This window comes from Neolamprologus brichardi, chromosome 17 (genome assembly GCF_056152115.1).
Source record: "Neolamprologus brichardi isolate AB-2024 chromosome 17, ASM5615211v1, whole genome shotgun sequence".
Taxonomy (NCBI): domain Eukaryota; kingdom Metazoa; phylum Chordata; class Actinopteri; order Cichliformes; family Cichlidae; genus Neolamprologus; species Neolamprologus brichardi.
In genome coordinates, this window is record NC_142120.1 from 21,438,105 (window position 1) to 21,463,809 (window position 25,705).

The following is a 25,705-nucleotide window of genomic DNA, read 5'->3' on the forward strand; positions in this document are numbered from 1 at the left end:
TCTTGTAGTTTTTAGAAATTAAAATTATCAATTTTAATTTAATAAATGTTTGTCTTTCTTAGTGTGTCTCGCGCAGCCGCGTGTACGTCAGCTACTCCCGCTTTGTAAATTACAAATAGTTCCGCCTTTGTTTTAGTCGGACAGTTATTAGCGACGGGCGGTTAATGGAAGCTGCTAAAATCCAAATCCCACATTTTAAGATTTAGAGTAAAAATCTGCTCAGAGACATGGAGGAGCAGCCGCTCAGAGTGTAAGTCTGCTCAGTGAACACAGGACGCAGCGTCCGGTTAAATGTAGCTTCTGGTTAAATCGATGCTGTTTATGTTGTCCATGTTGATTATGTTGTTTCAGCTATGATGTTAGAGGATCTCCGTTTCTAATACAAACACGTTGATAAAAGAAAAATATGAAAACCCTTCCGTTAACAGGCGTGTAAACCTCACCGGGTCAGGGTCTTGTAATTGTTGACTTTTTCGGAACTGTTTAGATGCAAAAATGTGACCACTCTCATCAGACTTAAAACAAATTTCAGAAATTTTAAGCGTTTCTTATTAACTTCAGATTTATATGTTATAAATACGCGTTTCACTGCTGAACGTCAGTGTTCAGCAGAGGAAAAATACGGCATACATCTACCCCCAGGATAGGTTTTAAAGCCGTCCGCCTAATGTAAAATCTGTTTAAAGGTTTGAAAATATACGAGGTCATCACTTTTATTTCGGCATAATGTATTACACTGAAATATACAGAACTTCATTAAAAACTTGCATGATTCAAGGTTGCATTAAACAGTCTCCACATTTATTTACGTCATACCATGTGACGTAGAGGCATGTTTGATATTTGCAGTTTGTGGTGAAAAATCTGCACTTTACCAGAATATATTAACGTCATTTTAATTAAACAGAATGATATCCATGAATCCTGTTGATCTAGTTTATTTTAATGTAAGAGGCACTTTGTGCTATTGATGTTTCAGTGTCCAACTTTACCAATGAGTAAGGCATCATTCAAGTCCCAAAAACACAACAGGTGTTTGGAGACTGTCTGATGTTTTCCAGAGGAAATCCTCTATGAATTGTCTAGATTGTTAAAATATTAAAACATGCGTGTTTCTAGTTTGGCGTGTGGGGACGTTGAAGGCCGTCTGAATGCTTTGTTCAACCGAGTCCAGGCCATCCAGAAGAAGACTGGGCAGTTTGATGTGAGTCAGATGCGTCACATTATCCAGTTATCATTTAAATTTTTTTTAATGATTTGTGGGTTTTTATTTCTGTTTAGTTTTTTTTAATGTAAATTTGACAGGTTTTTTTTGTTATACTAGCCATGATTTTATTTTAAATGTTTTTCTTTGTTAAAAATTATTTTAATTGATTACATTTTTATCATAATTTGTTTTTTCTCATACATGTCCTTTTTCCACATAGACTTGCCTTTTTTACAGTAAGCTTTTTCTTAGAAATTTGCCATTTTCTATTCTTTTACCAGTTTTCCTCTGTAAGTTTGTCAGTTGCTTTTACATGAATTTGTCAGCTGTTTCTTTTTTCTGGCAATTTTGCGTTTTTTCTTCTAAATCAACCGGTTTATTTATTTTCAATTCACACTTGTTTATAGACTTGTCCTTACAGACTTTTTCTGGTAAATATCTCATTTTGTTTCTCATAAAACTTTTTATTCTTTTTTTTCATTCTAAGTTTTTCCCCATCCATCCCCTTAAATGTTTTCTTGTTACCTTCAATGAACTGGTACATCATTGTATAGAACTGTGTGTTAAGTTATCATATTAAAACACCTGTAATCGTATTTAAGTTGTGGTGATTTTCACATCTGTTTTCCACCAGCTGCTGCTGTGTGTTGGAGAATTTTTTGGAACAACGCCGGAAGCTGAAGCCGAGTGGCAGCTGTACAAAACCGGAGCCAAGAAAGGTGAAAAAATCTGGAATATCTGGGCAGATGCTCATCTTTATTGTTGCTTTTGACCACAGGGGGCGCTGTTACATTAATAGAATTGCATAAGAACTCAACAGCGCCTCCTATGTTCATGCTGAAAGCAAGCATGTTTTTTGGCTTTTTCTGAGGAAACTCAAAAGCAATGTTCCCTCTAAGCTGCGCACGTGCGCAATTGCGCACTGCTGGCACGGTCTCTGCGCACAGAAAATCTGCGTTGCGCACAAAAAAAAACTAACCTGAATTGAAATGATAGTAAATATGTTAACAATTCTGTTTTGCAGTGTTAGTAAGTAACTGGCTGCTCCCGTATGGGATTAGAACGATGCCACCTTATCCCATAGTCCAGCCAATAATGCGATTCACATTCGTATATGCGCAGCTAATCAACGTTGTTGACAGGCTCTGACAGCGTCCTTATGTGCCGACACCGGTGTTTTAGCTAGCAAAGCGGCGTGGCTGATGTGGAGTGAAGCCACGTTAATGACAACGTGTACAACCATTGGAGATGTGAGCAGGACAGACGGGACAATTGACGGAAAAAGTGTGGACTTTATACCAGTTTTTAAATTGTGTTGATAGGCCACGTAAAACCAGAGTTATGATAAAAATATATGCAATGTTTGGTTTTCTTCCTGAATACTATCGTTGTTTATATTTACTGCGGGAAGAAACGGTAAAAACAGCGTTTTATACGGAAAAAGGTTTGAAAGCACTCTCCACCTGTGAGCAAAAACAAACTCCACCCACCCTCTCACCCTTTCCTATTCGTCCAAAAAAGTACCATGTCGACCAATCAAAAAATGATTTGGCAACATGGCATTTAGTTGTTTAGGAAGGGGGGAAGTTTTAGGAGTGACGGCGGTGTTTTGAGATGTGAGAGATTTGTAATGTTTAGCGCAAATCTTGTGTAGTTAGTGTGTTGTGTAGTCAATAGTTTTGTTGTGTGTGTCAGAACAATGAGGCGACTGCTGAATGTTACAGGTGTTACAGGAGTGATACGTCTCCTGTTGTCAGGCCTGCAGGTATCAGGCTGTTGTTCTCCTTTATCTCATAGTGGACAGAAATTATTTTTTGGGAGTGGCACAAATAATTTGTGTGGCATCAAATTTGATGCAGAACAGCTGATTGTTCTGTAAATAGTTTGAAATGTTTATTTAAAAACGCCTTGGCTGCATTAAAAAAATAGCTGCAAAAAGCTTTGTTGTTTGCCAAACTGAGTTACTTTTTTGAGGAAGTAACTATATAATTAATTGCCCAGCACTGGTCATTATATACTCTATTTTGCAGACAGAGAGTTACAGACTCTCTCCCAGACCACAGACTCATAATACAAGTCAGAGCTTTATTAAAAAAAAAAAAAGAAGAAAAAAGAAAGTTGTGTTTTCGAAATTGGAGTTCAAGTTATTTTTACTTTGAATAGTGTTAACATACTACACAGGTCAATGACTAGATTTTTTTTTTAATTTTCATTGTAAGTGGGCTAAAGCAGTTAATTAAAAGTAGTGTAACATAAATGTAACTGCTGTAATTTGATTATTTTAATAAACCATGTAACTTGGATGGATTCGATGCTGGCGTGACCACAGTGCACACGTCGGATGCTCACAGTGGTCCAAGGGATCGCTCAGGGAGTTTGTGTGTTCGCTCAGACACATGAAAAATTAGAGGGAACATTGCTCAAAAGCCTCTTTTTCTTTTTTTCTTTGCGCCTCCTCAGCTCCCATCCACACTTACATCCTCGGAGCAGCAAGCCAGGAAACGGTAAAGAATTTCCCAAATGCCGATGGCTGTGAGCTTGCTGAAAACATCACATATCTCGGTAAGCGATCACACATATTCATGATGTTTTATTAAACACATGAAACCAACATGTGACTCAGTGCTCTCATCTGTGCGTTACAGGCCGGCGTGGTGTGTTTACTGGCGTGTCAGGACTGCAGATCGCCTATGTCAGCGGTCAGGAAGCCCGGCAGGAACCGGCGCCGGCTCATTGCTTCACCTCCAAAGATCTGGTGGCCCTCATGACTCCTCTGACCAGCAGCTCCAAATTTAAAGGTGTTGACATCCTGCTGACATCGCAGTGGCCCCGAGGAGTGTGGCACTACGCAAACAACCCGGTAATGAAGACGTCTATGCTGCTTTAATTTTACTGCTTCTGACCCCACGAGATGCTGAATGGATTCTTCTGAACTCTGTTCGGCAGGAAGTGAACACAAAACTTTGTGGAAGCAACTCGATAGCCAGCCTCACAGACAAACTGAAGCCACGATACCACTTTGCAGCACTAGAGGGCGCTCACTATGAAAGACTCCCATACAGGTAAGCTGCAGAGCAGTGAGGGAGCTCACTGATGACCCTGTTAATTAATTTCTTCTGGATATCAAAGAGCCTTAAACCTGCATTATTTTGATTGGCCAGTAGGGGGTGACCCCCCTGGCAGAAGTCAGATTGATTAGAAGCAACTGTTTGGTTCTTATTTTACATTACTCCCATCTTTCACTGTGTCTATCGGCAGGAATCACATTGTTCTTCAAGAAAATGCTCAACACGTCAGCCGCTTCATCGCTCTGGCGGCCGTCAACAACCCCACCAAGAAGAAGGTGTGTTTCCCTGCAAGACAAAGAATCAGTTACATGGAGATTATGTGCATAGCTGCATTTATTAAAACTTTGTGTCAAGGTTTTCTTAAAAGTTAGGAAAACATCAAAATCTGTGATTAATAAAGTCCTTAAAAATGCTTAGAAACCACAGAGAAGTTAAAGTTTTCTTCACTGACCAATGAATCCAGTGATTGTTGTCTGTGCATGAATCCAGTGCAAACAGGAAGCCCTAATAGCCAATTCAGCTGAACTAAATTTAGACTCTCCCTGTTATTTTAAAACTCTAATTTAGACCCTGGTTCTCCTGCAGGAAATGCAGGTAACAGAGCAAATCTGTGCTAAAAGCTTCCTGCTGTGGAAAATTCTCCAGATGTGTCATGACAAGTGAAAATCTTCTTTCTGTCTGCAGTATCTGTACGCCTTCAACATAATCCCCATGAAGACCATGGACCCCGCAGAGCTTGTGAAGCAACCGCAAGACGTCACGGAAAACCCATACAGATGCCCCACGAAAGACAAGATGGACACACAAAAGACGGCCTTCAGCGCCACAGAGGAGGAGGTTTGTTTGGAGTCCTCTGTGGAGATTCACAGTCACTAGAATTCATCTTGACTGTTATCTAAATCACCTTTGAATGTGTATTTGAGGTTTTAAAGTACAAAATGTTGTTATGTGTGCCAGGAGCCAGCCAATCAGTACTTCTTCGACCTGAGCAAGAAGCAGGGTGGAGGCTTTCGGGGCCATGGCAGGAAGAGGCACTCTGATGGAGATGGGCGAGGGCGAGACCAGCAGCATCATCAGTGGCAGCCCAAGCAGCCCCGCCGGCACCGTGAGTCCAACCACACTCTGTTTAGACCTGGTTTAAGAAAGAACTCATTAGTTAGTGTGGTTTTGTGAGGTTACACAGATAATTTGTTTTCCTGTGTGCAGCTCAGCCCTCGGGTCCATGCTGGTTCTGTCTGGCCAGCCCTCAGGTGGAGAAACACCTCGTCATCAGCATAGGAACACACGTGAGTTCATGCTGTTCATAAATCCACATCACAGAAGCTCCTTCGAGACTTCGCGTAAAAGCGTTAGAGCCGAGTGAGGATGATTTGTTCTGCAGTGTTACCTCGCGCTGGCCAAAGGCGGTTTGACTCCTCGCCATGTGCTGATCCTCCCCATCGGACACTACCAGTCGGTGGTGGACCTGAGCTCGGAGGTGGTGGAGGAGATGGAGAAGTACAAGTCAGCCCTGAGGAAGTTCTACAAGAGCAAAGGAGAGCGCTGTGTGCTGTTTGAGAGGAGCTACAGGAGCCAGCATCTGCAGCTGCAGGTAGAAACACGACCAAGAAAACATGTTTTAATTCAGTGTTATTCGTATTGTTTTTTAATGATACTGTAAGGTGAATATTTTCTAATTTTGACAGATGCAGTGTGTAGAAGTGTAAAAAGTCATATTTTTCACTTTATAGAGTGCAAAATTTTACATATTTTGTTTTATCATTTCAAAATTTGAGAAAAAAAAGTTGAGTGTTTCATTTGTGCCACTTTTAATCTAAAATAACTAGCTAAAGGTTCATAACTCTGTTTTTTAATAAATTGTTTTTTTGCTTTTGTATTTTAAATTTGATTATGGAGGTACACAAGATATTTCACTGTAATAAATGATGAAGTAACACAAACTAAAACAATAAAAAGGTCAACAAAGATGTGGTAAACTTGGGCACTTTATGCAAAGCTGCTAAAATAATTTGAGATTGAGCGTAGAATTAGATAAAGTCTTTAAGTCTGCTATCGCTGACATACAAGAAGCCAGTTATTCACAAAGTAAGTCACACTTGGGCAATAAATTAGCACATTTAAACTCCTTGTATCTTTATTTAGAGTGTGATTCCTGTGATCCAAGCGCAGGAAGAGAAACGTAAAACAATTTTTATTTACTGCCACATTTGCTGATCACTATATTTATCATCTTATTATTGTCATTCAGGTTGTGCCGGTGCCGTTGAACCGCTGTGCCACAGAGGACATCAAGGAGGCGTTCATGGTCCAGGCTCAGGAGCAACAGATGGAGATGATGGAGATTCCTGAACACACTGACCTCAAGCAGGTACCCGTAAACACACCTGGAGTACAGTGGTTTGGCTATTCTGGGATTTTTAACATCTATTTGAAAAGCTGAATTAAACGTGTGTGTTCAGATTGCTCCTCCAGGGACTCCATATTTCTATGTAGAGTTGGACTCGGGGGACAAGCTCTTCTACCGCATTCAAAAACATTTTCCTCTGCAGTTTGGAAGGTGAGCATCAGTCCCCATTAAACACCTTTTGTTTACCTGTAAATATAAAGAAGAGCCTCATAAAATTTCAGCACTGTCAGTGTCATCTTTTAAAGCTAAAATAAAACTGTTTCTTATGAAATGTTATGTATAAATGCAAATGTTGTCCAGATGTGTTTTTAATCACATTTGGATTAGATTATTAAAATAAAAAGAGAAAGCAGGTCATTCTGTTTATACCTGGGCTCTCTTTAAAATAACAGAATTATCAAAACGTCATCAGAAAAATTACGTTATATCAGAAAGTAAAAACAAAAGCCTCCACAGGGGGCGCCAGAGAGCTGGACAGTCAGGACTTAACATTACCCATTATGTATACACAAACCTACCTACAAACCTGTTTAAAAGTCGGGGAAAATATGCTTTGGTTGGAAGAAAATTATTTTTTAGTCTCATGTTATTCAGTAATATTGGTAAATAATTATTACCAATAATTCTGCACACTGTTAATGTGTTTTGTTCACATAAATATGCACTGATCTAAAAATGACAAATTGCTGTTTCCAAAATGTCAGTCATGAAATTTTAGGGAAAAAAACTTGATGGGAGGTCAGAATTGCACTGCGGGAGAATAATGTCAGTGTCACAGAGTAACGGTGTGGGGGTTTTTGTTTTTGTGTGCGTGCGTAGGGAGGTTCTGGCCAGTGAGGCGGTGCTAAACATCCCGACTCGAGCCGACTGGAAAGAGTGTAAACAAAGCAAAGAGGAGGAGGAGGAGAGCTGCAAACAGCTGAGAGATGACTTCCAGCCATATGACTTCACCTGGGATGAATAATTTACACACACACACACACACACACACACACACACACACACACACACACACACACACACACACACACACCTGTACTTGTACAGTTAGCTTTGTGGGGACCATGGATGATGCAATGCATTGTGAGGACAGTTGTTGGTATAATGCATTCCTCTTCGTCTATCCTGAACATGAAAATTGAGTCAAACAGCATTTTTAATACAATGTCTTCTTGCTTTTGTTTCTACTTTTTTATGACATATTCACTGTCATCTTAACTATATCAATCCACTGTTTCGGGTGGAATAAGATTGCATAGAGTTAAAAGTTTAACTTGGTACGGAGACTGGATACTAATTAACATCTCATTTGTACCGTGTGTTAGCATTAGAGTTGATTTTGTTACCTTTGGATAGAGCTGTGACCAGTCTTTATGCTAAGCTAACTGGGTTCAATTCTCTGGTGTAATGCTCAGTAAAAATTTGCATCATATCTCAAACAATTTTTTTTAAAATAAGATTTTGTTTTACAAAGCATGCGTATTTCTTTTTAATAGTCACAGTGAGGAAATGGGAGTATAACTGTAAACCTCACTGCTGGGCTGTCTGTTTTTATTTTTGTTTGGGAAAAAAATTAAAACAAAAGAAATTATGATTTCTAGCGTTTAAAATGTGAATAGTAACCCTTTTGTTGCCACCTTTTTAATCAACACGCGTGTTATGGTTTTCGAAAACAGTCTGTAGTGTAGTTTGGGGTTTTTTCCCCCCTGCTAGAAAAAAAAAAAAAAACTTGACAAAAGAGCAGAAATCTTGAGATTGATGAAATATTTAAAATTCTGAACCTGCTCAGAAATATTTTCTTATTTCTACCACACGTATGGGTAAAGTTACTTTTAATGCCTCATTTGTTTTGTAAATAAAATCAAATTTAAAACTTAATTTTGGATTGATGGTCACATTTTTTCAGTATTACCATGTAGTTTAACACACATCTCCCACTGTGCATTGCCCCTACAGAAATACAAAAATTTAAGTCCAGATAATTTTTTTATTCGTTATTTTGTAATGTAATTCTTTATTCAATTGTACACAAGTGTTAGCCAAACCTTATATTTAAAAAATAAATAAAATAAAATTGAATAACCCATTAATCTCATTTTTAATTTTTTAGAGTATGTTAGGAAAACATTTAATGCATTTTTAAGATTTGTACATTTGACTGTATTGTACCCCTTTAGCACTCAAAGCAAGCACTCCATTTAAGACAAATCTTTGTTTTAGTTCATTTATTTGACATCTTAAAGACATGAACTGCAATCATTAAATCATTTGCATAAAACTTATAAAATAAAAAATAATCAAAGCTTTTAACACGCAGCTTTAAAATAAAACATGGGTCATTAACATTCATTTAGCTGCAAAAACCCTGTTAGCTCAAACGTTTAGCAGATTTTGTAAACATAACTTAAAAAAGGATTTAAAGAAAATGGGGCGTCCACCAGGGGGCAGCAGAGTTGCAAAAGTCTCCTTTCACCTGCATATGCTCAAACCTGTCCTATTATGAAAAGTAGGTTTTTGATTTAAAAGATTGTATCAGTTATCACTTATCAGGTTACTTTGGATATAAATAACTCGCTGCAGACCCCACAGAGTGGAGGAGTTAAAGAAGCGTCATTGAAAAGGAGCCATACTCTCACAGGTCGAGGAGGCCATCCTGTACGGACCCAAGCAGCACACGGAGGGACAAATGTTGTTATTCTTACTTAAATGATTTGAAGCAGCAGCAGAGTTAAAGGTGGACGGCGTTTCATGGGTTTTTACACATAGTCCCTAGACCTTTTAATGGCACAGCAGAGCATCATGCTGAAGATCATCCCAAAGATCTGCAGAGAGTCACAAGACACAGGAATGTGGCATAAAGAAATAAACCACACTGTTTACAAAAGTGTCAAAGTTTCCATAATTGTGTATTTTGGTTATTTAAAATTTCACAATCTTGATAAGTTCATGTTAAATATTTTCTATGATAAAAATGGACCAATCCTGAAAAAAATATTACTAATTCCACCTTCTTGAATGTAAATATTTAATATTTTTCTTGTTCTTCTATGAAAGAAAATAGTCCTTGGGGATTGATTTTTTGGTGGCATCAGGGCAGGCCAGTCAAATTTCAGGGGCCAAAACAAGTAGAATGTCTTGTTAGTGTGAAAATACCACATCGTTTGGTAGCTAGCCAATAAAAAAAAAAAAAAAAAAAAAACCATAGCTAGTCATCATCAGACTTCATATTTAGCATTCTGTACTCATGACTGAGCCATAAACTCACCAATAAAGTGTTTGATGTCATATATGAAGTAAGTAGTAATGTCATTTTTCATAGATTTCTACACATATGAAAGTGTCTTTGCAACCACAGATGTCGCCCCTACTGGGGCCAGGTTTACAACATTTGTGAATTGGCTTTGTTTTTAATAAATAAATCACGAGCCAGACCCACTATTAGAACAATGAGACACTTGGCTTTTTCTAAACCAGCTGTCCTGACACATTTGAAAAAAAAAAAAAAAAAAAAAAAAAAAAAAAAAAAAAAAAGGAGGATTTCATTTTATTTATTACCACTTCTAGGCTTTGTGCCAATTTAACAACCATATGATAGCTTTACTTAAGGTTTCAGTACATGTGCATTAGTGGCAGACTCACCATAATGACTCCAATGCCGATGCCGACTCCACCAATGATGTGCAGCTTGTTATTAAACACCTCGTCAATAGCAGCGGGACAGCTCTGCAGGAGGGAAGCAGCACAGTGAAGCAAAAACAGCATAAACACATGTGAGCTCCACATCTTATTTTAAACCAAATGTCTGGTGCAAATGTGAGCTTGATTTCTACAAAGCCAGAATACCCTAGAAAAAAATGTTAGCTGTAGCACTTTTTAGGTCAGCTTTAGATCTCTTAGATCTTAAAATGTTTAAGTAAAAATTTACATGATGTGACATGAGAGGTCATCTCCCTTTTGTTGCAGTCTACCTTACCTTGGTGACGAGGACCTCCAGCCCCTCCTGCTTGGGGCAGATATCTCTGGCAGCATCGATCACTGTTCCTGTTGGACCGCAGCAGTCGAGCTGCGGGGGGGGGGGAATAGCCCACACAGGTTAGGCAGTCATCTAAGAGAGCCATGTGTTCGGTTTCAAAATAAGGAAACAAGTTGCATAAAAGGTGTCCAGGTGTGTGTTCTCACTCCAAAGTGGATGAGGCGGAGGGTCTCCTTCAGCGCTGGTTGTTTGGTGTCCTTGTAGTTGGCGTAAGTCTGTTTATAAAACTCTGTGATGTCCTCCACCACCTGAAGACACACGGACAAAGTTAACACACCTGTCAATCAACAAAGAATGTGTGCATGCATGCGAGAGACAGAAGGGGAGAGTTATTTACCCGGTCGCTGTTGGAAAGACCCCAGATCCCGGCAGCCACTTCTGCAGCGAAGATGAGAAGCAGGAAGAAGAAGAACTAAACCGGAAAACAAGAAGAAGATTTGGAGTGCAGACATGATTTTATTTGGTTATTTGGTTATCAGTCCTGAAAGGAAACTTGGAGTGGGTTTTTACTTTTATCTGTCACTTTTGTTCAAAGTTTCCTCAGCCAGTGGTAAAAACCATAGATTTATGTGTGGTGAACATAACATCAACACTTTTAAGTTGTTGTGCACCAGCTCTGCTGTTCACCTTTTCTGTGCACAGAGCTCAAATAACAGATGACTAAGGAAGAGATGACCTAAAATGTAAGTTAAAACTAAAGCCATTTAATATTTAAAATGACGGCTCGGGGTAGATGTGATCACATCCACCAATTTCATATGACCATTTCAATCGCAAGACAAAAACATTTTGTAAAAACATAACAGCGAATCTCCACCAACAGTCACATCACACCGATTGAGCTGCAGCAGCAAACACGCTTGTGGTGAAATTGAGGAGTCTTTCCTAGTGATCGGTGTGATTACAGCCCAAACATCTCTGTGAAATGTGCCAACTGAAAAATCTGAGCATGAATTCATGATTCACAGCAAAGTCACCAGTCTTTAATGTAATGCGGAAAAGTAAAACACAAAAGAAATCACTCACCAGTCCCAGCATGCAAGGCGACTCTTTGATGGCTCCGCAGCATCCCAGGAAACCCACCACCATCATCAGAGCCCCTGCTGCGATCAGGATGTACACGCCTGCAACAAAACGTTCAGATGGGCCAGAGGAAACAAGCATTCTGGGGTCACCCGTGCCTTAAAGTTCCCAAGGCCAGTTACAAACAAAGGAGACACGATTAAATTAAAACTTATGCACATGATCTCAACCTCAGTGATATCAGCACCACCTGGTTCAAAGTTACCGTTAGTCATTTCATTTTTTTGTTTTGTTAAATGGGATGCAATTCACTCTTTGATGTTCAATTCAACAGTTTAACATCAGAACTTGATGCTCCATTCTTAGGTTTGTTGTTCACACAGATTTTAAAAAAATTAAAGGATTAAGAACAGGTTCAGTTATCCACGTGACAGTTTCATGCAAGCGTATCTGAGCGAGTGTGTCTGTGCGTGTGTGGCCCCTCGCCATACCATACAAGGCATGACTTCTTATCAACCAGTCGCACCCCGTACAGGTTGCGACCTTTCAACGGACTAACGTGTAAAAAGCAGAAGCGACGAGGCTGCTTACTCCATCGTAGAAGCATAAAATCTAATAACGAGAAACATTTTATCAGCACACACACACACACACACACACACACACACACACACACGCAAAATACCCTTCGGTCAATGAAAGAAAAACTCACAATGGTCACAGAAATAACTTTAACCTGACAAAAGTAATAATAAATAAAAATTCTATAAATGTTGTGCAACAAAATATTAATTTGTGGGTACCATCATTTTTTCCAGACCTGTTTCATGCATTTATTTTTTTAATAATTCAATTGAAGCATGGTTGAAAAGCAATGTCTGACTTTCATTGGTTTTAATTTATTATTACTTTTATCAGATTAAAGTTATTTCTGTGACCATTGTGAGTTTTTCTTTCATTGACCGAAGGGTACCAACAATTTTGTCCACGTCTGTATATCTTAGCACAAATGACAATCTCAAAAGCATCAACTCTAACAGAACCCATGCTTTGTTTCTAATAAAGTGTCAGTGAGTGTACAGGTGCATGTGGAAGGCTGATTGGAAATCAGCCCCGATTTACCTGCTCAAGCCTTTTAAAAATGTAAATGTACATCAGTGATTTGCATTCTGGCTCAGAGCTGCTGCCGCTCTGATTCGAACAGACACGAAGGCCTGAGAGGCACCAGAAGCTGTTTTTAATGAGGAGTTATTTATCAAAAACACCTTCAGTCACGATCTGGTGAGTGGGAATCAGCTGCAGGGAGATTTAGAGCGATGATTCGACACTTCAATGGTGACTTCATGAGGATGAATCATAAACAGGCTGTCGGATAACAACAACAGTGAGCGCATGACCCACACACACAAATACTCCTCCGAAGCCATTATTAAGATGTTTGTCATGTCAGGCCCGTCCTCCGTCTCCTCTGCCCACTTCTCTTATCAGTTTGATGGATGCGACGCACAAAGACGGGAGGGTGGGACAGTTCCTCCGGGAATACAGAAGTCTGAGAACAAAGGAGTCCCTGTGCGCGGGGAAGAATGAGCGCTATGTGTGGAGGGATCTGCCGGATTGGACGAGCCGCCTTGCTGTGGACCAACTTTGGCCTCAGCTGCCCTCCGAGTGCCCCGCCTCTCTGAGGTCAGGTTGTATCCACGTCCAGAGCCCCACAGAGCTAAATGCAGCTGTAGTGCATTTAATTTGAAATTATGACTTCCTCCACAAATATAAAGATTTCATTCTAGAAACAACGCTGTGGTTGTTAATAAACACGACGAAGTGGTTACTGGGGACTATTTTCAGCTGCAGATTATTCGGCACGGTTTTTGCTGGTTGGAGTGAAATGAGCAGGGTGAGACTTCACATTGATAGGACAGCATGATAAAACGAACAGGCTCGTAATGTGCGTCAAAGCTACACTACAGACACGTCAGCTGTAATTACAACAACACCCACCACCACCATCACTCCATGGCAGGTTCAAAGACCATGATAGTGGAGTAGGAGCTGATCATTTCCCCGTCTTTCTGTGCACTTTGAATCTTTGTATGTTCTTTTTGTTATTTTGTGGTTTATGGTTGTGAGATATCCAAAAATGTAAAAGTGAAGCTGCTGCGATTAAGATGCTTCACCTCTGCTCTATAAAGGGTTCTTGCCATCCTCAAGGTTATTCTCCTTCATGGTCTTTTGTTTCCATGTAAGTGTTTTGCATCCAGGGTTTAACCAGCAGAGGCCTTACCCGTAAAGAACACGGAGGGCGACTCCTCCCCTTCGAACAGTCCTGCCGTCCTGGAGTCAAAACGCAGCCAGAGTCCCACAGCGAGCACGCCGGTTCCTGCCAGCTGCAAGACGAAAAACATGTTTACTGTCTCTGAAGGAGGTTTAATATTCTCTCCGTGAGACTATATTCAAATACTAATGCCATTTTGCACATTTGTCCTCATTTACAGATAACATGAGTTTCTCTGTGGTTTAAGCAAAAAGATACAGAACTTGCAACTGAGCCAAGAAAAGGACTGAAGTCAGAGAGAAACTGAGCCTCTACACTTCTATCCAACCGCAAGGGTCGCCCCCTGGTGGGCATAAAAAACCCCAATGCAGCTCTAAAGGCAGTTTGACGCAGACTTCATTTTTCATACAAGCAGAGGCTATGTCCATGTCTGTGGTCTGAACCTGCAGAAATGCTTCTAAAGCAGGCATTGCAGCACGTGTGACCTTGTTCCTGATGTTTGGAAGAACACTGTGCTCACAACAAGGTAAGTTAACAGAGCCAGCACCACCGGAGCACTTTTTCAAATTGTTATTGAGTTATTATCCACTCTTAAAATAATGAAGGCACATACAGCTCAAGTCTGTCGCATTAACAGACACTTTCATCAAATCCAACAACAGCTGTAGGCGCGGGTCGATAATTCCGGGGGTCTAAGACACAGGCAACACATTACCGGTTAGATACAGAGAGAAGTGAAAAGCCCGAATGAGGCTGGATTTGAGAAGTATCACCTGACTGAAACCACAGGGCTCACCTGGACCTGCCTCACAGCACTCCACTGTTACACTGTATACTCGAACGATGACCGTAGAAAAAAAAATAAAGCACACAACAAAAGAACAAAGGAGAAGATGCTGCAGTGTACAGTACATCAGAGGCAACTTTATCCTAAACATCTGAGTTAACTCATAAGAAACAGACTATAACAGCACGATAATCTGAGACGTGCAGGAACAAGGAGAGTGTTTGATGTGAACGTTATTTAGAGATTGGGGGTTAAACAGCATGCAGAGACATGAAGAGGTGGACACCCACACAGTGGTAGCTGATTGAGTATAAAGCATCCTACCTTAGACAATAACCAGATTAATCCTGCTTTACAGTGATTTACAACTGATGTTGTGTTAAAAAACACAGAAAACTACTGAGACCATGAACTCATCACTGAACTTATGGACCCATCACAGTCGTTTAGACAGGTGTTCGAAAACAGCTGCTCAGAGCAAAATGAAAGAACAATTGGCTTTTGTAAAGTATGATGATGTGATGCTTCACTGTTGCAAAACCATGTGCAGCTAGTATGGAATGCAATGGTTTCATATTCAAATCAAAGTATGTTAGTGTGGATGAATAAGAATTCCTTTCATTAAAGGTGAACATGAGGCTAACATTTGAGGAATGAAGTTCGACTTGCTGCCCGGCTTATTCTCCTGAATCCAGACCAACCCAATCACAGAGGAGCCATCCAGGAAACATGACTTCAGTACATGTGGAGCCTCTGCACAACGGAGACTTAGATATGAAGGCATCCACAGATAAATAAATGACAGCCATACTTTGTCTCAAACAGTAATTACCCACTACCATGACTCAGAATCACCTCAGCAACCACAAAACAGTTTACGTCAACTCTTTGTTGCCACCCAAATAACTCCCATAATGTCCTGCAGCATGACGCTGACGTCTGTTGTTGTGCAACAGGGAGTATATGAAGCACACAGCATGAAGCATTCAGGCCGAATGGCAACACTTTGCCCCAACATGTCCTCCGTCTGGTTCCTCCTACGGTCTGCTGACCATGATTCAGGTTTTTGTTTTTTTGGGGGTGGGGGTGCTGTCTGTAAATCAAGGTCTTGAATTCTCTCTTGAAAGTTTGACTAACTCAAATATAACTCCAAATACAATTCCAAAAATACTTGGCAAATTAAAATTTTGAGATATCAACTCAAAATTTTGAATTACTTCTGTCTGACAATTCTACCCTGTTGGACAGCTTTATTTTTCTAGCCAGCGTTAGCTCACCAAGGCATACAAATAATATGACAACGAGTGTAGCAGCTACCTTACCTTGTTTTCTAATGTCATTGGGAAAAATTCCCTTTCATTGTTAGTTTTGTATGCTAGCATAAGCTAGTGTATCATCCTTTTATTGTTGTTAACCAGAATCCTTAACAAAGAAACACCTTAATATGGGCGTTAGAGGCAACAGAGGGTTAGAGTTAAAAAACAATCTGTTAAAATGTTTCAAGTAGCAAATATTTAATTCATTAAAAAGTATTAGCTAACATGCTGAAGCACAGCTGTAAATACCCAACTGAGTTGGAGGATCATCACGCCATTGTTTTCTGTACAATACTAGACTTTCATTTAATCCACAGCACAAGTTGACTGGCTGTACTGTACTGTGAACACTGTAGTGCCAGGTTATCAAATAAATGCTCCAACAGATAAAACATGAAGATGAATACTCGTGGGCGAGGCCCGTAGTCAATTGCAAGCTAGAACAGACATGAACTCAGTTTAAGCCTTTACAGAAAAGTTTAATCTCCCTACAGAGACTAAAACAGCATCAGGCTGTAAACATGTAGGAAAATTAGAGGCATCAGCTGCATAATTCATACACCTCTAAAAGCAAACACCATTGCTTTCATTCCCTTTTATCACACAACTGTGTGTTTCAGCAGGGTTTCTGGCTCCATGTCAGATTAACCTGTAAGTCATTCATCCAAACTGGGATGCACAGACTTGCCTGAAACATCATAAGGAGGGTCATTTTCTATTAACACGACAAATATAACGCCTTGCTGCTTGACTTAGCCTGTGTGTGACCTCAATGTGAGTAAACTGAAAGTAGAAATCTTCCAGCAATCAGAGCCACACCTGTAACTGTCAGCATGTGACATCATCCCATCGCTGGTTTGTCAGCGTTAAGTCAGCCAGGCACACCTTATGATCATCATCAGTAAATCTTTCCAAACGTAGCCTCGAGCTTAAAGAATGCAGGATCAGTTTGCTTTATTTGCCTTGCAGTCGTTGTTTGATCTAACCACTCGCTCTGTAAAGAATGAAGTGAGGTTTAAGCCTTTGCACCTTTTACTAGTGTCACTCAGTCTCAATGCAACTTTCCACTTCTCATCTCTACACTGTGTTGCAATAAACAGGGCTAGAATAGCAGGAGTCCATGTTAACATGAAAATAGAGCATTTTAAAATATCCGTCATAGACAGCAGAAGTCAGAAATGACTTCATGTTGTGAAAGTAAAGTACTACATCTTACCCGCTACTGTTTGAATGCAAGTATTAGTTAATGTATGATGGATAACTTTCCACTCATTCTTCATTTAATCATCCCTATCTAATTATATATAGTATATTGTCCAGACTAGTCAGCATATATTCAAATAAATCTCTCCACAGATCAATAGATTTAAATTCTAGTATCTGTATATGAATATTGAGACATTATCAATGCGCTACCATTAACTGCAGTTCCTCTTGTCCACTTGAGTCGATCCCTGTCTACACTCAGGTTAAAACATCCCGCTTTACTTTAAAAAAGCAAAAAAAAAAAAAACCAAACAAACAAAAAAAAAAAAAAATCATGTTTACAGGCAGCTATGAAAACTATTTTAGTCTCTGTGGGTAGTTTCAGCTTTCATAACTGCAGGTGGTAACTTTATCACGAACCATGAGCCTCCTAGACACTAATCTGAGGGAGTAAACTCGATTTTCAGCCAAGTTTAGAAGAATGATCTTACAAATCATACGGCTTCGTGTAGGGCACACACAGTCCACTTCAGTTTCAGTAAATTAAAATAAAGTGAAAATCGCTGGTTATGAACAATAGCAGAGTTCATGTGAGAAGCCTTCTCACATCGCTCTCATGCTTGTCTAGTGCACCATTATCAACATTTGCAGAATATTTAATATGAATTAAACCAAATAAACATTTTTGTCATTAATTTGTAACAATAAAAAACACTTAAAAAAATTAAAAAAAAAAAAAAAAAAAAAGATATAGAAAAAAGAAAAGAAAGGACGTCTGGCATCCTGAATGCTGGGGATGTTGGTATTAGTGAACCACAAACACTCTAGGGACTCGAGTGTTGTGTGTGGAGGAGATGAAAACAGCATTTTCCCCTGAGGTTCATGTTGGCTCTCATTAAGCACAGAGCTGCTCTGCAGCACTATTAGCCATGCAGAAACAACAATAACCATGACAAAGTTAGTGTTTGGGAGTTCTGGCGATGCACAGGCTGGTGCCACCTAACAGCGAATCAAAACAGTAGAATTTCTCCCATGTTTTGGAAAATAAAACTGCAATACTGATTCCAGGTGTGATAAAAATTAGTGGTGCTGTTGAACCTACAGCTCTTCACACTGTGGGAAACTTCTTCAGGTTAATAATCAGAAACACTCGAGGCCGACTCAATGTAAAATCAGTCTAATCTCACGTTTGTGTTTGGAGGAGGGGGCCGTGCCTCAGATCACGCTGTCGCCTCATTTGTCGAGTCAGAGCTGATTTTGGTGTCATTACACACTAAAGCCATGGACGCATACCGTCAAAACAGCGATTAGGCTCAGAGCAGCTGTTTGTGCTCTGTACTGTGAGGTAACAAGAGCAACGACGGCAGGCAGCGTGGATGCAGAGGACTCAAACACTCACAGATAAAAATCTTCCACATATCACAGTAGCATCCTTTATGGGGCAATAGACGAACTTAAATTAGAGGGCAGGGTGGTCCACCAATGAGATGGAGTCCTACAGGACAAAAGACCATTTAACAGCTGGAGGTGACGCACTGCAGAGTCACAGCTACACATTTTCCAGTCCCCTGGAAGTTTATCACTCACTCCAGTCCTCTCATCAGTGCTGGCATAAATTTCTGACAGGTGCACATTGTAAAATAATGACCTGACAGCGCAGCTTCAGCACACCTGAGTCATATGTAAATCATTTCTTTTCTTAATATATACACCATTTAGACTTAGTAGGTCAGACCTACACCTCGGGTTTTACCTCATGTCTAACCTGTTTTTATTTGCATTTCAAAACCATTTAAAAAGCATTCCAGTTGAACTGTAGTGGTTGAAGCTTCTGTTACCGCCCCACCCCACAGTTTGAGAATTGTTTCTTTGCAAGCAGTTTCTTTGCAGATTTAATGCCATTTATTCACAGTCTGTTTAAATCTGTGATTTTTAGACTTGATTCTGTAATTTCACAATAAATACATACATTTAAAAAAAATCCCTCATCCTGGAGATGAATCAGGAGGCATGGGGATCATTCACTCTCTCACCTGTATGTGTGTGACGTCACCTTAACATAAAAGTGGCTCAAAGCTACCCGGCCGGTTCTCTTTGTTCTGTTCTGCATGCCGCATGCACTGCACCAAACCACCAAGTCAGGCTGTAATTTCATGCTGCCCTACAGTCACTGCAGTTCTTGAGCAAATTAGCCACTCGTTTATCTCGCTCTTTCATTTTGTGTCGCTCTGCACATGTTTTCCCAAGCATTTCCATCTGTCTGCAGTCAAGGAAATGACATTCTTCGGTCTCCTGCCCATCCTCGTTCCTTCGCCTTAAACTGCATTAACTTTTGAATCAGTTTTAGCAAATATGTCAAAACTCAGATGTGCTGTGTCATTCCATGTCAGTTCCACCTGACCATCCACCTGACCATAAAGGGGAACATTTTTAGGAAATTCCATCTAGAAAATTCCTTAAGCTCCTGCAACAGTGAGTCATCCATCACTCATCCATTTGTCTGACCACAATTCACAAGCCCCCCCATCCTTCAGTATGACGTGATGATTTCACATATTTTAATGCTTTTAATGGCCGTGGTTGCCACAGACCATGTACTCATAAGACTCCTGAAGTCAAATCCTTTTGCATCAGAGGTGAACGAGATTGTGACCGTTTCAAAGGCACCAAAACTTCTCGACAGTCTTGTGATGGACTGCGAGGTTGATAAACTGTCACAGCACTGATGATTTAGTTTGCAGAAGCAACAAACTGCAGCATTTACAGAGATTAGTGTGGGACATAAAATAAAGACTGGAAGCGAATTAAAAGCAAAGATTTGTGAGCTGAAACTCCCCAGAAGGAAGTGCTACGTGGGTTTGCGTGAGGCCACTTTAATTCTTGTGGTTTTAGAGGTTTGAAGCTCCCAAAACATCAAAAATAGTCAAATTATTAAAGATTTTGTGGCTCCAGGCAAACATAAACTCTGCCTGTGTTTTAGATTGTGAGTCTTTCCTGAAATCTGATCCAGTCACAGAAACCATCAAACAATCAAACAAAGCACCATAATCCAAAGCAACCAAACCACTTCAGTCCACTCACTAAACCAGGCTACGTACCCAGAAGAGAAAGTTGAAGATAAACACCAGGTACTTGATGCACTGTTGTCCCTTCATGGTGCTCGGATCTGTTTATATCTTCTTACGCAGAAAAATGGAAGAAAAAGCGTCCTGAGTGTCACACAGTGAGGAGGAGAAGGAGAACGAAGAGAGGTGACAGAGAGAGGCAGCTTTTGTTGTAAGCCACACCCTGCTGAGCACTCACCTGGCTGAGGGAGGAGCTAGAGGGGGATTGGATGTGTGCTGCATAACCCAGCTTGTCTAACACAGGTGAAGGCATTTAACATCTCTTGACTTTTCTAAATACTCAGTAAAGGTGCTTCAGTGCTTCTTGTATTACCTCCTTTAACACTTCCTTTATGAAACAAGATATCAACTCCTAACTCACTGTGGACCACCATTAATAAAACCCTTCATATACCTCACATGTGGCTCATAAATGTTAATCGACACTGTGTTTCCCAGTTTGATTGGCTGCTAGACTTGAGGCTGAGAGAAAATCTGCTTCCTGTGTGAAGAACAAAGATTTATATCAAATGATTCAGTTTAAAGTTTGATTATCTTTCATTTATGTGGCTTCAATAACAGCCTTTAAATCAAAGTGGCCACACCACTAATGTCAGTTTCTATGGGGATGAATTATGAATAAATTCACCCACAGTACAATTCATAGAAAGGTTTAAACCATCCATAGACAGCACAGAGGCTGTAAACATGTTTATTTCTGCTTTTTTTTAGGGGACATCATGCAAATACTGTTCAAGAGCAGTCTGCCAATTTGGACGTGATACAACCGCCGGTTGCTAGGGAAATAATGTGGCAGTAGTTTCTGGAGGTTTCTGCCTCTCACTGAGGGAAATCAGCTCTAAAGAAGCTGCTGCACCAAAAACCTCCTTCTGGTTTCTTTGGTTGTCTGCAGTTTGTCTGCAAATACTCTAAACTGCTAAAGCAGTTAAAACAGTAAAGGTTGGAAAATGGGAAATGGACAAGGTTCGCCTTCAAAGTAAAAGCTGTGTCTGAGCGCTGCAGCCAATGTGTTACAAAGGGGACAACTTTTAATTTGAAGGGAAATCTTTTTTTCACTGTCTCACTACAGCTCAGAGAGTAGCTGGAGAGGAAATCTACATGCAAACTTCCAAAGCAACCACAAGGTTTTTGGCAACAGGTTGGGGAATACTTAATTTTCCCTAGCAACAGGTGGCTGCCAGGGTGGTTGTCACTGACTGGTCTCTAGGTGTGTGTAACCGAAGCTTTAACAATCACATTCTCAGCAACCACTGGTCAGGGAACCCAGTTTCCTCTCATGACACATGGTCTCTAAGTCCGTTTGACTCAAGATGTCCAAGTTAACATCAAGTGTCTGCAAAGCCTCATTAAAGTTATCCCTATATGATAGGGCGACCATATTTTGATTTCCAAAAAAGAGGACACTTGCGCCAGTCACAAAGAACTTTAATAATACAGTTTGCTTAAAGAAAACTTTAGCATATTTAAACTATGCCTTCTCTGTGCGGTTAATGAATGGTGAAATAAAAATATGTCATATAAGCTTTTAGAAGTCAGCAAGTGCAAAAAAAGAGGACAGTTGGTCACCCTACTATATCATCACAATAATGTTGGTGACGCTGCAGCTAACCAATCACATTGTCTCAGTGTTCAGTTAGAATTAGCCTAGAATTTGGCTTATGCTATTAAAAACTATTTCTAGCAAACCAACATGAGTAACAAAAATTTGGCTAACAGCAAACCTAACTTGATAATATATTTATTATATTATATAAATCAATAAAAGAAACACTTGAAATGCTTAGCGTTTGTTTCAGAAGAGGTTTATGTAAACAAAGGCACTTCTTTCTCTCGTCCCTCACATTTCAAAGCTATAATATCACAGCAGTTTAATCACATTATTGCAATGCAGGAATAATACCAACATGGGGATCTCAGATAAGTTGGGCAGTTTAATACTGGAGTCTGTGGAAACTGCCTCACTCTATAGGGCCTCCAGTGGATGCTAGAGAACTGCAGTTTCTGGGACTTGCTTAGCCGTAACTGATTCTAATTGGAATAAAGCATTTTAAAAGTATGCTCTTTGATTGAGAAGAAACAAAGAGAAACAAACTTGTTGAGTGCTGTTTTTAAGAAAAAAAAAACACTGATACTCTTCCAGTTTAACCTCTGTGCTGCACAGCTGGACTCATGCCGCCCGTTTTACCTCCATACTCCTGCGTTTGGTTTTAAAAACAGATAAAAAAAAAAAAAAAGACGAGCTGTTTCAGAGGAATCACAAACAAAAACTCCACAGGTGTATGCTCACACCTCTTGGGAGACTCATTGTTTGCTGCAGTAACTCAACGCTGCATCGGCTCCCAGTGGACCCAGTGAAACCAACAACGCCGGCTTTGTTTCCGGCCTCCATTATCTCTCCCCGCCTGTCTTTTGTTCGTCACTCTCGTTCTCTCTAAGGATGTCTTTAGTGATAAGCTGCTGTTGTTTGTTGAGCTCAAACTCTGATGGCTTGACTGAACTCGATCATTTATCAGAGAAAGTGAGTGAGCAGCTCAACATAAATGAGTGAAAAAACTGGTACAAATAATTTAATCCTTAAAAAAGATTTGTTCTGCTCATTTTCGGCTCCATGTTTTTATTCACAGACTCCATCAGAGGAGCTTTGGATGATTCACAGTTCAAAATAATCCCCATCTGTCCTGTGTGCTGAATGATATGAAGCTTATCAACAATAGCTTACCAGAGTCAAGAAGCACTTAATATTCCACTTTAATGTCCCATATGGAACAAATCAGACATTTGATTCCCTTTAATTCAGTTCATATAGTCCAGGGTGTACCCTGCTTTTCAGACCCTGAGATGGATAGCTAGATTAGAAGATGGTTGATTTATTTCAGATTTCTAACCTATTCTTTTTTCATTTTCAATATGAGTTTGTAGTGTAGCAGGTGGTAGTAAAAATACGTTTTAAAAAACGATAAGATTTGTGAGAGTTTTTTGATTTTAATAATAAAAAATAAGTTATTTCTTTGAACTGATGGATGAAAATGTACATCAGGACTTTTAACATGTAAAGGAGTGTTTTACGTTCCTGAGGTGGAGGTGTGGACCCGAGGCTGGCCCTTCGACCCTTTGACCTCTGCCCTGAGAAATCATTCAGACTTTTAAGGAGCCATCCTTCAGACTGCCTTAAGCTTCCTCGCTGCACAGGACACCCGAGTAGGAGGTGAAAGCACTGATTAGGCAACTGCTCTGTCTTTGAATGACGTGTTAGGCTCATCTACGCACCCTACTGGATTTCTGAACTACTGCAAAACCAACAAAACGTTAAAGTCACCAGAAATGAACACCATCAACTGGCAGACTGTTTAGTACTCTGATGAGCACCGAAGCTGTTCCGGTGGTTTGTCATGTCTCTGCACTTTATTGACGCTTTCCGTGGGGTTTTCCTTTAATTTGTCAGCTGTCTACAGCTGCTGCAACAGCATCCCAGAATGTCAGAAACAAGAAAACAGAAAAATGCGAAGTGCGGTTTTAGTGGATAATTACACAAACACAAAATTAATATTATCAGCTTCATATAAAAGAGCAAACACAAACCGGAACGACAAAACACACTAGTGTTCAAAATGCCATAGGCTAAATCAAAACAAGACGCTCCTCGGTTCGTCTCTTTTAAACACAAATCACATCACACAATCATACATTTTCATCTTTCCAGGCTCAAATTTGAGAGATGAAGACTTATTTCTGTGCGCAAATGAATAAACACGGGCGGCTGGAGCTTTAAATATTTCATCCCGCGTGTTTAAACTTACCCAGAAGACGAAGTTGAAGATGAAGAGCGCGTACTTTACGCACAGCTCCCAGCTAGTTAGAGCCGTCATCCCTGCGGAGTGTTCAGCCGTGTTCGGACTAATTCAGTCTTGAAATTATCTCCTATTTATCGCTCAGTGATGTTCGTGGTTCCTGCTGTCGACCTGTCGCCGTTTGCTCGGCTCTGCTCGGCTCAGTTCGGACAGCCTCCGATCAGATCAGCTGCTGCTGGGAGGAAACAGACCATCGACTGCTCGACACCCACACACACACAGAGAGAGAGATCTCTGTCCATCTTTGTCTTTTGTTTGGACTTTTGTTCATCACAGGACCGAACATCAAACTTCTGAATAAAACAATTCTCCAGATTTATTAAAAACAAAACCACAAGTCTGACAAAAATCCCGTTTCCGTCAAATCTACAGAGAACAGCCTCAGAAACTGAAATAAATACCACAGTCAGAAATAAACACGGTGTTCTCTCATATTTATTAAAACCGTGAATCAAAATCAGAGTTCAAACATTCAAATGTTTGACTGTAAGCCGTGTGAGTCTGTTTGTCTTTTCGAAAAGCAACTCTGGGGTGTCTGTTAATGCTGCAACTGTAAAAATTTACATTTCTGAGCAATTTGGGCAATTTACTGGAGATCTGCAAACATCTATAGAGAATACAGATGCAGATGAAACTTTGATCTGCAGCGGGAGTAGGGAGCAGGTGGAGGAGAGCCTGGAGAAGTGGAAGGATGCTCTGCAGAGAAGAGGTGTGAAAGTCAGTAGAACCATCCAAAGCAACAGAGTGCACAAGAAGAAGAGATTGCTGGCAGGGTGGAGGTGCTAACTAGTAGTAGTTATTAATTAAACCATAACCCTCTGCTGTGATGTTGGTTTGGAGGCCAAGCTGAACATGTTCAGATATTCACTGGAAGCAAGCGGAGGACAGGGGGACAGCTCGGAGTCAGAGAGGCTGAGATGGTTTGCATATATGCAGACGAGGGCGAGAAGACATACTGGAGGAAGGATGATGAAGATAGAACTGCCAGGCAGAAGAAGGATGCTGGGATAGGAGGAGATGGAGTCAGATCATCTGCTGTAACAACGCCAGAAGAAGAAGAAGACTGGAAGTAGTTTGAACGCGAGTGCAAATAACTAAACTGAACACATCAAGTACAAGTATCAGGATTACTGTAAGGTGACAGTAATTTGAATGTTGTGTATTAAGCAAGACTGAATTTAAATGACAAACACAAACTCATGAAACTCCAGCATCTCCTTTTGATTCAGTAAAAAGACTAGATGTTACAATCCTTGATACTTTCAAAATGCCACAAAGGTCATAACCAACCAAATCCAGTGTGTGTTTGTGTGTGTTAGTCATGAGGCTATATTCTCCCTCTGTCTGCTGGCAAAGTGTTTACTTCTTCTTCTGCAGAACAAAGACGGTAGTGTGCGCGGTCAGCCCACCGCT

The 25,705-nt window shown here is 40.2% G+C and overlaps 2 protein-coding genes across 3 annotated transcripts; one reads left to right on the plus strand and one right to left on the minus strand.

Annotated features, from left to right (window-relative positions):
- Positions 1–146: 146 nt before the first annotated feature.
- cwf19l1 (CWF19 like cell cycle control factor 1) lies at positions 147–9,881 on the plus strand. The gene is made up of 14 exons (XM_006781015.3): positions 147–250; positions 1,120–1,204; positions 1,842–1,926; positions 3,668–3,769; positions 3,853–4,067; positions 4,154–4,269; positions 4,466–4,550; positions 4,960–5,112; positions 5,233–5,380; positions 5,482–5,561; positions 5,657–5,866; positions 6,524–6,643; positions 6,735–6,832; positions 7,502–9,881. Exons 1-14 carry the CDS (start codon positions 228–230, stop codon positions 7,644–7,646), a joined length of 1,665 nt encoding a protein of 554 aa, XP_006781078.1. The 5' UTR covers positions 147–227; the 3' UTR covers positions 7,647–9,881.
- LOC102790892 (CD9 antigen-like) lies at positions 8,893–24,499 on the minus strand. Of its 2 annotated transcripts, none has more exons than XM_006781016.2 (8): positions 24,242–24,499; positions 14,020–14,122; positions 11,742–11,839; positions 11,053–11,127; positions 10,862–10,963; positions 10,656–10,745; positions 10,322–10,405; positions 8,893–9,504 (listed from the first exon to the last, which is right to left on the minus strand). In XM_006781016.2, exons 1-8 carry the CDS (start codon positions 24,308–24,310, stop codon positions 9,439–9,441), a joined length of 687 nt encoding a protein of 228 aa, XP_006781079.1. In that variant the 5' UTR covers positions 24,311–24,499; the 3' UTR covers positions 8,893–9,438. The 2 variants fall into 2 exon arrangements, with proteins under 2 accessions (XP_006781079.1, XP_035762956.1); XM_035907063.2 differs by lacking the exon at positions 24,242–24,499 and adding an exon at positions 20,418–20,574.
- Positions 24,500–25,705: the final 1,206 nt, after the last annotated feature.

Coding starts and splice junctions, on each gene's coding strand:
- LOC102790892 (XM_006781016.2), bottom strand. CDS start 24,310: ATGACGGCTCTAACTAGCTGGGAGCTGTGCGTAAAGTACGCGCTCTTC. Junction 10,746..10,861: donor TCCGCCTCATCCACTTTGGA/GTGAGAACACAC, acceptor CCCCCCCCGCAG/CTCGACTGCTGCGGTCCAAC. Junction 10,406..10,655: donor TGGAGGTCCTCGTCACCAAG/GTAAGGTAGACT, acceptor TCCCTCCTGCAG/AGCTGTCCCGCTGCTATTGA.
- cwf19l1 (XM_006781015.3), top strand. CDS start 228: ATGGAGGAGCAGCCGCTCAGAGT. Junction 5,381..5,481: donor CAAGCAGCCCCGCCGGCACC/GTGAGTCCAACC, acceptor TCCTGTGTGCAG/CTCAGCCCTCGGGTCCATGC. Junction 6,644..6,734: donor AACACACTGACCTCAAGCAG/GTACCCGTAAAC, acceptor GTGTGTGTTCAG/ATTGCTCCTCCAGGGACTCC.